At 42.5% G+C, this 12042-nt stretch overlaps 1 protein-coding gene across 1 annotated transcript in view; it reads right to left on the minus strand.

Moving 5' to 3' along the window:
* Positions 1-204: 204 nt before the first annotated feature.
* The window catches only part of LOC120026404 (BMP/retinoic acid-inducible neural-specific protein 1-like), a 116714-nt gene continuing 104876 nt past the window's right edge, over positions 205-12042 (minus strand). The window contains exons 6-7 of the mRNA XM_038971263.1: positions 9205-9427; positions 205-1345 (exon numbers count right to left, since the gene is read on the minus strand). Of these exons, the coding sequence (XP_038827191.1) occupies positions 205-1345; positions 9205-9427 (1364 nt within the window). The remainder of the gene's footprint in view (positions 1346-9204; positions 9428-12042) is intronic.

Below are 12042 nucleotides of genomic sequence, written 5' to 3' on the forward strand. Positions count from 1 at the left end.
ATCCAACTAAAGGGCTTCATCAATGTTTTGGAGATCTCTTTAACAATTACACTTACAAAGTTGTTAATATTACATCAAAAGGCAGAACAAAAAGGTCCAAAAATAAAAAAAAGAGAGAACTAAATAAAAAGGAATATTCCCAAACAGTTCTACTTTTAGTATCTGTTTGATCTTCTTTTTGTTTGTTTGTTTGTTTACTGTATCTCAGCAGAGTTTGGTAGTTAGGTGATCTGATTGTTTCAGTATCTCTGTGTTGTACATGTCCAAGGCGTGATTGACCCGAATCATCTCGCTGTTGTTCAGCTTGAGCCTGTGCTTCAGCATACAGGAAAACAGGTCCAGCTGGGGTTTCCCGGGCGCCACTGGAGGGGCCAGGCGGTTAATCCGCTCCCTAATATCCAGTAGCAAGAGCATGACAGAGGAGGAGGAGTAAAACTGGGTCCCCTGGGTGTACGACTGGTTCACCTGCTGCACGGCGCTGCGGAGCAGGTCGGCGTTGAAGCGCAGGCTGTAGCCAAACACCTGGATGTCAGAGATCTTGATGTAGATCTGGCGCTTGTTGGGATCGGACAAATCAACGGGACCGTGGCCCGTATCGTTGCGCAGCCCGGTGGGCACCTTGGCTCGGCTTCGTAGGTAGATGTGCACTGTCTCAAAGAACGTCTTCCACCGGTTGCCTAGCAGCAGGGTCCAGTTGAAGCACTGGGAGTTCCCCAGCCTTGTTTTCTCCCAGCGCGGGTAGCCGTGCTCACCAAAGGGCATGCTCCAACCCTCCGAGTGGCTGCCGCTGAACGGGTTAACGTAAACAAAGAACATGGGGTCGATGCTGCTGTTGCGCATCTGGCAGATCTTCATGGACAGCCCGTTAATCATGTGGAGGTAGTCCATCCGGTTCTTGTTGCTCTTCAGGGTCAGGGACATGCGCTTGCGCCACCGTGGGTCGAAGAATGTCTCCAGGCGGATCTCGTTGCTTATGAAGGTGGTGTGGATGTAGAGACGCGAGTCCATCTTCTGGAGCAAGTACTTGAGCTCCAGGTCCTGGAAGTCCAGGTCGGTCTCGAAGCTGATGAACTGCTCGCTGCGCTCAGAGTCCACGTTCTGGGGCTCACAGCGGCCTCTGTACAGCTTGTAGCCCTTATTGCAGGAGCCGCACTGTGAGATGTTGGCCAGGCTGCACATGGCACAGCTGTTGTTGCCCCCGATGATACATGGGATGGGTCTCTGGCATAGGGTGACACCCGTGTGGCACACGCACGTCCTCTGGCTCTCCAGGAAGGTCCCCCAGAAACCATTCTCATTGCAGTAGAGGAAGGACTGGACCCTGTTTAGCCACTGCATCACAGACCTGGAGAATGGATAGAGAGAAAGATAATGGAAGTAAGTGGAAAGAAAGAAAGAAAGAAAGAAAGAAAGAAAGAACGAAAGAACGAAAGAAAGGAGGAGAACAAGAAACAGAAAGGAAAGGAGGAGAAGAAGAAACAGAGTGTCAGAGCCAGAGTGAGCGACAGGGAAAATACAACAATGGGGAGGGGAGATACAGGGATAAAACAAATGCACCATTATTAATGGCTGTTTAGCAAGCACAAACTCAGTGTTAAAGTCTGAGGATTAAATTCCACTGTCACAGCCTGGTACTGTTTGTAAGGGTGTAGTCAGTGGAGGGGATAATGTATTCCTCAAAGACGGAGTTCCTTTATTTCCTTCATGTGGGATGGCAGCATTATTTCCTATGCAAACCGCGTCTCTTATTCTCCCTCAGGCATCCCTTTCTGTCAACTTGACAGTACTGAAACGCTCTACTGGGAGACTGTGAGATGAGGGTGAATCCAGAATCCTGATTTCTAGGAGAGGATTGAGAGGATGAGCTAAAGGTTAGCCTGATATGCTAATGAACCGGCATGGTAACGACGACGGATGACCCAGTGCTTGAAAAGCCAGAGAGCTCCAAGCCATCCCAAAATGAACCATGGGTAGGGCATGGGAAGGGGAGAGAGGAAACACTCTTCAGACTCAAACTACTTTTTCTCCTCTGAGATGTGAAATAGGTTGAAGGATATGAGGATTTGAGGATTAATGTACAATTATAATCAGACAGATTCCAAAAAGTGAAAACTGCTTTAGCTGTATGGATACATGATTGGAAAGTTTTACTTTGAGTTAGCAATGATTCTGAACAAATTAAGTTCAGATCTGAGAAAATATATTTTAATCCATTTAACATTTTCATCTTTGCATTGTCTTTACTTAGCAATTCTTGCATCAACCTGAATCCATTACTTTGTGAACACTGATTAAACTGACAAGAAGCAGATGTACTTATAAGGCAGTCTTCAAAATGTCTGCATATATTTTCAGTCCTACCCTGATAAAAGTCCCTTTCTCTTTGTGTTCCCCTTAACTGAGGAGTATCCAAGGATAAGAGTAACATTGTGAAATAACAAAGACAAGGCTGAATGCTTGTCCCGCAACATTGACCCTATTATGCACTTTGAGAAAGTAATGCGTTTGTTGACGGCCACAAATTCATCCCACTCTTATCTCTACAGGACATAAAGACAAAGGCAATGGCCATTGTGTTGGAATGAAAAATAGGTTCCATTGCTCTTGGAAGAGCATCTTGAATCTTGAGAGGAATCTTGAATGTTTCACAGAGGAGATTGATAAATGTACCATGACTAAACAAACGAAGTTGACAGACAAAACATATAGACAGGTTTTCAATTATGTTTGTAATAAGGATAAACTGTACAGAACACCATTTTGACAAACTTGTCTCCAAAGCTTCAGAGAACACAATACACTAAGAAAAAAAGGTTATATTGAGAAACTAAAAGGGTTATTCGACTGTCCCCATAGGAGAACCCTTTGAAGAACCATTTTTGGTTCCCGGTATAACTGTTTTGGGTTCCATGTAGAACCATTTCCACAGAGGGTTCTACATGGAACCCAAAAGGGTTCTCCCGGGAATCAAAAAGGGTTCTCCTATGGGGACAACCCTTTTCTTCTAAGAGTGTAGTCCTCGCGCATTGACGCAAAACTTGAGGTATAAGGCCCTAGTCCTCCTTTTCCCTGCACTCAGGTACTTATTGGACTATTGAGAAATATTTTGCTGCATAATCTACGGATTCTATGCATTATCACAAATGAAAAAACAAAATACATTTAAAAGATTTTGCGGACGTTTACGCCACAAAGATTGAACCATTCCTATTAGTTTTATTATCTATTCATTTACATACGAGAGGCAGGCATACTCATATTATTCCATATATCCCCCTTGAATTCATTGTCAATAACTGGAGTTTTGTGTGTGTGTGGTCGGTGACGTTTAAGATTACGGAGGCGTTTTTTGGGGGGGGAGCATGGCCTTATTTCTATTACAGGATATTGGACGACTGTCATTCATATTCCATTCACCCAGCTCAATGTAACATCGATATGTTTATGCTACTACACGATTCTCACATTTTCCCTATACCCATCATGAGGTTGCTACAACTTAGGCTACGAATTAAAGTTTACAATGCAGGTGAATAAGTCAAGAGAAACATTTTAGAAATCAAAGTGACAGACAGTGACACATTCAATACCACATTGTACACTCTTGCCTGCATCTACTAGCTGATCTAGGGTGTATTCATTAGTCCAAACAGTTGCAAACAAGAGTTTCTATTGGACAAATTTGTTTATCCTCGTTTCATTCTGTTTGCTTCCCTTTAAGAAATGTTTTTCAACAGAATTTGTCGCAATGAACACACCCCTGATAGCCCACACACAGTTCACTTTCATAGCAGCCACATACAAACAGCATGATCACTTTGCTCGTTGTATGATTCCTTCTCGCATCTACGCGCTGTCCTCCTCTCACCTTTTCCCTTCGCTTGTGAAGTTCAGTGCACAACACAACAGCTGTCTTTGACCAGGCAAAAAAACCTTTCCAAGCCAAGCCTTCATATCATAACCACTAAACGCTATACACATCCTACATTGTTGTCACCATATTAGCTAACTCTGAGTCAACATAGCTACTAGATACAATCTTGCAGTATAGTGTACAGCCAGTTACACTGTCAGGCCCCAGTGGCAATAAATTAAAACAACCAAAAGATTACCTTGACATGGAAAAGTTCCAGTTTTGGAAAGCCTTAGCCAGCTAGCTAACTTAGCATCCCTCTCTGTTTGAGGCAGATGTTTGAGTAGGCTAAACTAGCTAGCTGCATTCGCTAGCTAAGTAAGTGAAAGTGAAACAAATGCAACAAAATACATCTCTCTCTCTTGCTTCTCCTTTATGTTTGAAGAAATGAATTTGTTCAAAACTGTTCAATTATTTTCTTTCTCTCTCTTTGAGTCAACTACGAACCACATTTCATGTACTGCAGTGCTAGCTAACTGTAGCTTATGCTTTCAGTACTAGATTCATTCTCTGATACTTTGATTGGGTGGACAACATGTCAGTTCATGCTGCAAGAGTTCTGATAGGTTGGAAAACATCCTCGTCATAATTACTGTGTAATTCTATGGAAGGGGGCGAGAACCATGAGCCTCATAGGTTTTGTATTGGAATCAATATACCCAGAGGAGGACGGAAACTAGCTGTCCTCTGGCTACACCATTGTGCTATCCTACAGAGTGCTGTTGAGTCTACTGTAGACCTTCATTGCAAAACAGTTTGTTTAATCAATTATTTGGTGATGTGAATATATTTAGTATATTTTTATTTTAAAAAGTTTGCTTTTTAATGTTTCACTATTTTTATTTTTATGAAATTCACTGGGAGGATGATCTGTCTGCACTGTCTGAAAAGTTGGGCTAAAATATGTTCCATCAAATAACTGCTTTCCACAATATGCAGTTTGAGAGCATCATGCTGGTAGTTGTATCTTTCCTTATTCATTTCCCTCCAAAACAAGTGACTGGGTTGAGTTTGCCACAGGGGATGAGTTGGAAATTAGTGGGAATGAATGCTGTTTGTTTTCGCGAATCACAGCACAATCTCAGTGTTTGTAATGGGGCATTAGACAGCTCACAAGTCCCCTTCTGTGTGGGGGAATGAGTGAAGAAAGAGAGAAGGATAAAATGAGAGAAATACAAGAGGTACAGGAGGTACAGCATACAGAGAGAAAGACAGATACAGAGAGGGATATATATTTGACGATACTGATGATTGAATGAGATAATTTTCCGATTGGTGCATTACATTGGAGGACAAAAATAGCCTGTGATTTCATTACTGATAGAAGTTCTTATGTAAGGGAGTTATTATGTACCAGATATACACTACATATACAAAAGTATATGGACACCCCTTCAAATTAGTGGATTTGGCTATTTCAGCCACACCTGTTTCTGACAGGTGTATAAAATCGAGCACCCAGCCATGCAATCTCCATAAACAAACATTGGCAGTAGAATGTCCTTACTGAAGAGCTCAGTGATTTTCAACATAGCACCATCATAGGATGCCACCTGTCCAACTAGTCAGTTTGTCAAATGTCTGCCCTGCTAGAGCTGCCCCGGTCAACTGTAAATGCTGTTATTGTGAAGTGAAAACTTCGGCTGGAGTGATGTAAAGCTCACCGCCATTGGACTCTGGAGCAGTGGAAACACGTTCTCTGGAGTGATGAATCACGCTTCACCATCTGGCAATCTGATGAACGAATCTGGGTTTGGCGGATATCAGGAGAACGCTACCTGCCCAAATTCATAGTGCCAACTATACATTTTGGAGGAGGAGGAATAATGGTCTGGGGCTGTTTTTCATGGTTCGGGCTAGGCCACTTAGTTCCAGTGAGGGGAAATCTTAATGCTACAGCATACAATGACATTCTAGACGATTTTGTAAAAAGCCCTTTCCTGTTTCAGCATGACAATGCCCCCCATGCACAAAGTGAGGTCCATACAGAAATGGTAAACATGCTAAGTCTGTCTAATAATAATTACTTTGATGCATAGACACAGATGCCGATTACTTGGTTGGGAGCTACTTGATATTGGTCACCATTAAAAACATATTGTTTTTACCTCGTAACACATCTCATGTTTTTCTAATGTGAGCTCATTCCACCTCCAGTCTAACAGCTCCAGGCTGATGAGGTCCCGTGTGGCTCAGTTGGTAGAAACTGGTGCTTATGATACCAGCGTTGTGGGTTTGAGTCCCACAGTGGCCCAGTATGGAAATGCATGCACTTAATATTGTAAGTTGCTTTTGATAAGAGCTTCTGCTAAATGACTTAAATGACAAATGACTGCAATTAGAGCTAGCCATCACTGAGGGACAGAGACTTATCTGAGGCCTTTCATATGTAGAGACGGACGCCACGCTTTGGTTGCTCATTTAATTACAGTCGGTTCATTGATGGAATAACACATTTATCTTAGAGATATGGCGTATGTGTCCATGAAATGGTAACTAGGCTTAAATACGCAAACACCATCCTTCACTGTAGCTCAAGCTTAAGCCTATGAAAATATGACTTACGCACATGGCTCATGGTTGTATAGTCATTTGTTTATGCAGAGGGCCATGAGTCTTTCTTGACCATGTGATCTGACCAGGAAAAACGTAGTGGCTCACAGTAAAACACAAAATCTCATGATCCTAGTTCTGCAGTACATCCAGTACCATAGCATGGTAAAAAGAAACCGACGATGAAGCTCTACTCTGTGCTGCTTTGAATATTCCACTCATTATCCCTGCAAAAACACCATCAATGTTTAAAAGGGTACGGTGCAGCTATGCGTGTAGATTGCCTGTGGATTGTGTAACAGTGATTATTGGTAGAGATTTAAAACCTCTACAGGATCGGTGTCCCCTCTGCGGGACGGTTGAGCTAACGTAGGCTAATGTGATTAGCATGAGGTTGTAAGTAACAAGAACATTTCCCAGGACATAGACATATCTGATATGGGCAGAAAGCTTAGATTCTTTTTAATTTAACTTCACTGTCCAAATTACAGTAGCTATTACAGTGAAATAATACCATGTTATTGTTTGAGGAGAGTGCACATTAATGAACTTGAAAATGTATTAATAAACCAGTTAGGCACATTTGGGCAGTCTTGATACAACATTTTGAACAGAAATTCAATGGTTCATTGGATTAGTCTAAAACTTTGCACATACACTGTTGCCATCTAGTGGCCAAAATCTAAATTCCACCTAGATTCCTAAGTCATATATTGGCCTTTCTCTTGCATTTCAAAGACGCATGTTTTTTTCTTAATTTGATCTTTTACCAGATCTAATGTGCTATATTCCCCTACATTAATTTCACATTTCCACAAACTTCAAAGTGTTTCCTTTCAAACGCTATCAAAAATATGCATATCCTTGCTTCAGGTCCTGAGCTACAGGCAGTTAGATTTGGGTATGTCATTTTAGGCAAAAATTGAAAAAAAGGGTCAGATCTTTAAGATTATTAATTAGACTGTAGGGAGCAGACAGAGGTCAAGCCACAACCATCAAAGTCCTCCCTGGGTTTCCCCCTGCAGGTCTGGAGCCAAGTAGCCTTCCACAGTAGGGTCAAACTGTGGAGAAACCTCCTCCAAACCTGGAGAGACTGGACTAATATTGTTACTGCAGTTGTCCAAGGCTCTCCACTACTGGAGTCCGAGGGGGACTACAGCAGCCTTGCTCCCTATTATTATGGACTTGTGTCCCGTCAGTGGGCAGTAGATCAGTAGAAGGGCTTGCTTGGTTGTAACAGGCAGTCTTTTCTCTCCAACTCGGCCCTTCAGGGCAAAGGCCATGCCACCAGAGAGGCTGGGCCCTTAGTTCAATTCTGAGCAGCAGGACACCGAGGTCTACTGCTGCTACTACTAGTGCTGGATGTACTGGTGCTGGTGTGGATTTGTGTGCTTTTAAATAGAGTTGCATTGCACTATATTGCACACACAGATTTAGATGAAATTCAGAATAAGATATCACCTTAACTTATCCTAAAAGCTGTGGGAGTGCACAGCCTACCTGATAATGTGTGCTTGAATATAAAAACGAATAGTTAAACCTGTTATTTATGTATATGAACTGAGCCCAACAGCAAGGGACTAATTCATCATATCAGCCCTGTGTACTGTATGTCTCCAGAGAAAACATGATACAAATAGTAGTATCACTATGTCTAGTTTAAGCTGTATTGGTGGTATCAAAGAGAAACATGGATGTGGCTACTGGTCTGAAGGAAATTATGCCTATTGACACAGTGCATCTCTCACTTCCACAGATGCATGCGCACACGCGTACATTCACACACAGGCACACAATCATTCACTCACACATAAACACACACACACATACATACACACACAGACACACAATAATTCACTCATACACACACACACACACACACACACACACACACACACACACACACACACACACACACACACACACACACACACACACACACACACACACTGTACGGAAACAAATAAACAAACAGTTTCTCTTCACAGTGCCATCAGGCATCCTTGATGTGTGCTCTGCCGAGCACGGAGTGTGCACTGCTTTGATAAACCCTTCGAACATGCCCTTTGCCAAATCATGCATCCGAGCGTGGGTGTGTTCCTTCTACCTGAGTGACAGTTGACAGCTGCTTGTTCCTTAACCACAAAAACATACATTTTGTGGATTTTCTCTTTCTATTTGTATATTGACATTCATCCAAGCTGTAACATTTTGGGATAATTTAACGTCAAGCATGTAGTGTGTTATTTCAGTCCATGTTGTCTGGTATATTTTGGGGTGGAATGAATGACTCCATTTCAGACAGCATAGCACGCCATGTCTGCAGCAACGTGTGCTGTCTGTAGTTACAGTAGGTGATGGCACATTGTGTACTGACCTGTCCAGAGATCTCCCACGGTTAGATAATCTTTCATCCTAAATAGTGAAATACTAGGTAGGACTGGGGTTCATTGGGTGTTTACATGATTTCATGGAGAGAAAACTATAACAGCCAGCAAATTCAAAGTCAAAATGCATCACATACAGTATTCACATACAGTACTTCAACAGGCAGCACTGAAATAAAATACTGAAACTCCTCTACCTCTATCTATGTTGCAGTTTATCTCTGACTATATGTGAAAACACCCTTGAGTGGTACCGTGTTCCACAACATCAGCATCAACATGCTATATTATCCAAGACAATGCAGCATTATAAGGGTTACATAATGCCTTTTTACTGCTTCTGAGACCCACCTCTCCCTAGGCATCTGGTGGTTGGGGTTGTGGTGGCAGCGGATGCTGAGGCCAAAGAGCTTGCGGGCAGTGCGCTGGATCTTGAGCCTCTGGGTCTCCAGGGAGCTCTGGAGCAGGCGGTAGCGGGCCTGCAGGTCCCAGTCACTGCCCCACAGGAGGTGGACACTGCTGACCGGCAGGAAGTGGGTGGAGGGCAGCCTCTTCAGGAACGACTTAAACTCGTCTGGAGGAGGGAGAGAGAGGGAGGGAGGGTGAGTAAGAGATATTGAGAGAAACAGACAAAGACTGTCTGTTGTCAGTGCAACCTTGGGTCAGTCATCTTTTCTTTCAGTTCTCAAGTATTTTTTCTCTAGTATGGGTTTCAACTGAAGCTGAGGTGGCATCATAATTTTCTACCACATGCCTTGAATTAAGCTCTCAAAATACCATTGGCATTTATCATGTTGATACATCTGCTCAAACTAAAATACTCTCGATGAAAATGAATCCACCGTTTTCTACCCTTGTTTTAAAAATGTCTATTAGCTGATACTGTAGGCACTTCATCTTAGAAATCTCTTCAGTGGATGCATTGCAGCCAATGACCTTGAGCGACTGAAACTCATTTTGTGTGTCCTCTATAATATATATATATATATATATATATATATATATATGTATGGCTGTCAGGTTTTATTTGGCTCCTTTTATTACTTGTTAATAAAATATAAGTACAAACCCTGTCAGGTGGATACTGAGCGATTCCCTTTGGGAGTAACCAGCCTTCTCTGTACTTCACTATTTTGACTTGATCAGTAGGGGATGAGACAGGGGATGCTCGGTGATGTGACTGAGTGTTTGGCCAGAAATAACTGTCAGCAATGTGGGTCATTCGCTAGGCATTTGGAATATGGTGGTTTGTTGATAGGGTTTCTCCAACTGAAACAATGCAGATAGCGCTTTGATTGTAACGGTTTTATAATGATGGCATCTGTTTTGAAGGGCACATGTTCTATTTTGCAAGCTGTATCAAGAGAAGTTATCGTTTCACCCTTTGGTTCATGCAGGAGGCTGTACTGATTGCATGGTGTGTGGCTTCCCTATCTGACTGACTGACAATATATCCTCACACCCATTTAGCCTGTGGCGTGCTTAGTGAAACCTGGCTGAGGTGGTAGAGAGAATTGACTGTTACGATTAACTCCTGGAGACTTTTTCTAAAACAGAAGATGTTCCAATGGGTCCTTGAATTATTCATCCCCACTTTATTGCAGATTGGCTCCAAGAAGTTATCATAGAAGGTGTAGAAGGTGACTCGCGTAAAATGCAGACACACCCGATAAAAACCAGCTGACAGTATGAATTTAGAGCTTACTGTTAGTGGATATACCATTATACCACTGTTTTCTGTGGATATTGGATGCTGTGAAGACCTGCTTCTGTTCTACTGAATGACAGATCGGCCATTAAAGCCTAGCTGAGGTCCATATGCAAACGTTCCTACAGTACAGTCATAACTGGCCTCTCCAGAGACGGAAACCAGTGACGGAAGCCAAGAAAGGAGCTAAATCATGGGATATCCTTATCATTTGTGTCCCTCGTTATTGCTTTCTTAGGCCTAGATTCAATCAGATCAAGCCTTAACCGGCCATAGCATACACCTGCATAGCGGATGTTTTGGCGGTGTCGGAGGGGGAACTGTGTTGGAGCTGTCAAATCGGTGAGCAGCTGCTCCTGCGATCACTGTCAAGAAGCCACGCCCGCCTCACTCACGTTTGAAGTTCAGCACGAGAAAGTGTTATGCAAAAATTGTACCTTTGTTTCTGCCTTACTTTAGGAATAACCACCTAAATGAGGAACTCAATTTAACCTTGCGTAATACCCTAGATGCAGTCGCACCCCTAAAAACAAAAAACATTTGTCATAAGAAACTAGCTCCCTGGTACACAGAAAATACCCGAGCTCTGAAGCAAGCTTCTAGAAAATTGGAACTGAAATGCCGCTACACCAAACTGGAAGTCTTCTGACTAGCTTGGAAAGACAGTACCGTGCAGTATCAAAGAGCCCTCACTGCTGCTCTATCATCCTATTTTTCCAACTTAATTGAGGAAAATAAGAACAATCCAAAAAGTATTTTTGATACTGTCGCAAAGCTAACTAAAAAGCAGCATTCCCCAAGAGAGGATGGCTTTCACTTCAGCAGTGATAAATTCCTGAATTTCTTTGAGGAAAAGATCATGATCATTAGAAAGCAAATTACGGACTCCTCTTTAACTTCTTTGGGCTGCAAGCCCGAAGCCGGGCACAATATGACAACAGCCACTTCAAGTGCAGGGCGCGAAATTCAAAATATATTTTTTAGAAATATTTAATTTTCACACATTAACCTGATGAGGATAGAGGGCGCTATTTACACTTTGGGGGAAAAACGTGCCCAATTTAAACGGCCTCGTACTCTATTCTTGCTCGTACAATATGCATATTATTATTACTATTGGATAGAAAACACTCTAGTTTCTAAAACCGTTTGAATTTTGTCTGTGAGTAAAACAGAACTCATTTGGCAGCACACTTTCTGACCAGGAAGTGGAAAGTCTGAAAATTATGCTCTGTTCAAGGGCCTGCCTATAAATGGGCATGATACGTATGAGTATACATGCACGTCATACACCTTCCCCTAGATGTCAAGAGGATGTGAGAGAAGAAATGAAGTGTTTATCTTGGTCTGAGGTGGAATATATCCTCTTGGCACGACGAGTCATCCATTTCCTGTTTTCTGGAGAGCGCGCAGATGGACCTGGAATTGCCTTTTGAAAAGCCGTCGTTATAGGCGACTACTATCTCCGGCTTTGATTTTAT

This window comes from Salvelinus namaycush, chromosome 31 (genome assembly GCF_016432855.1).
Source record: "Salvelinus namaycush isolate Seneca chromosome 31, SaNama_1.0, whole genome shotgun sequence".
Taxonomy (NCBI): Eukaryota; Metazoa; Chordata; class Actinopteri; order Salmoniformes; family Salmonidae; genus Salvelinus; species Salvelinus namaycush.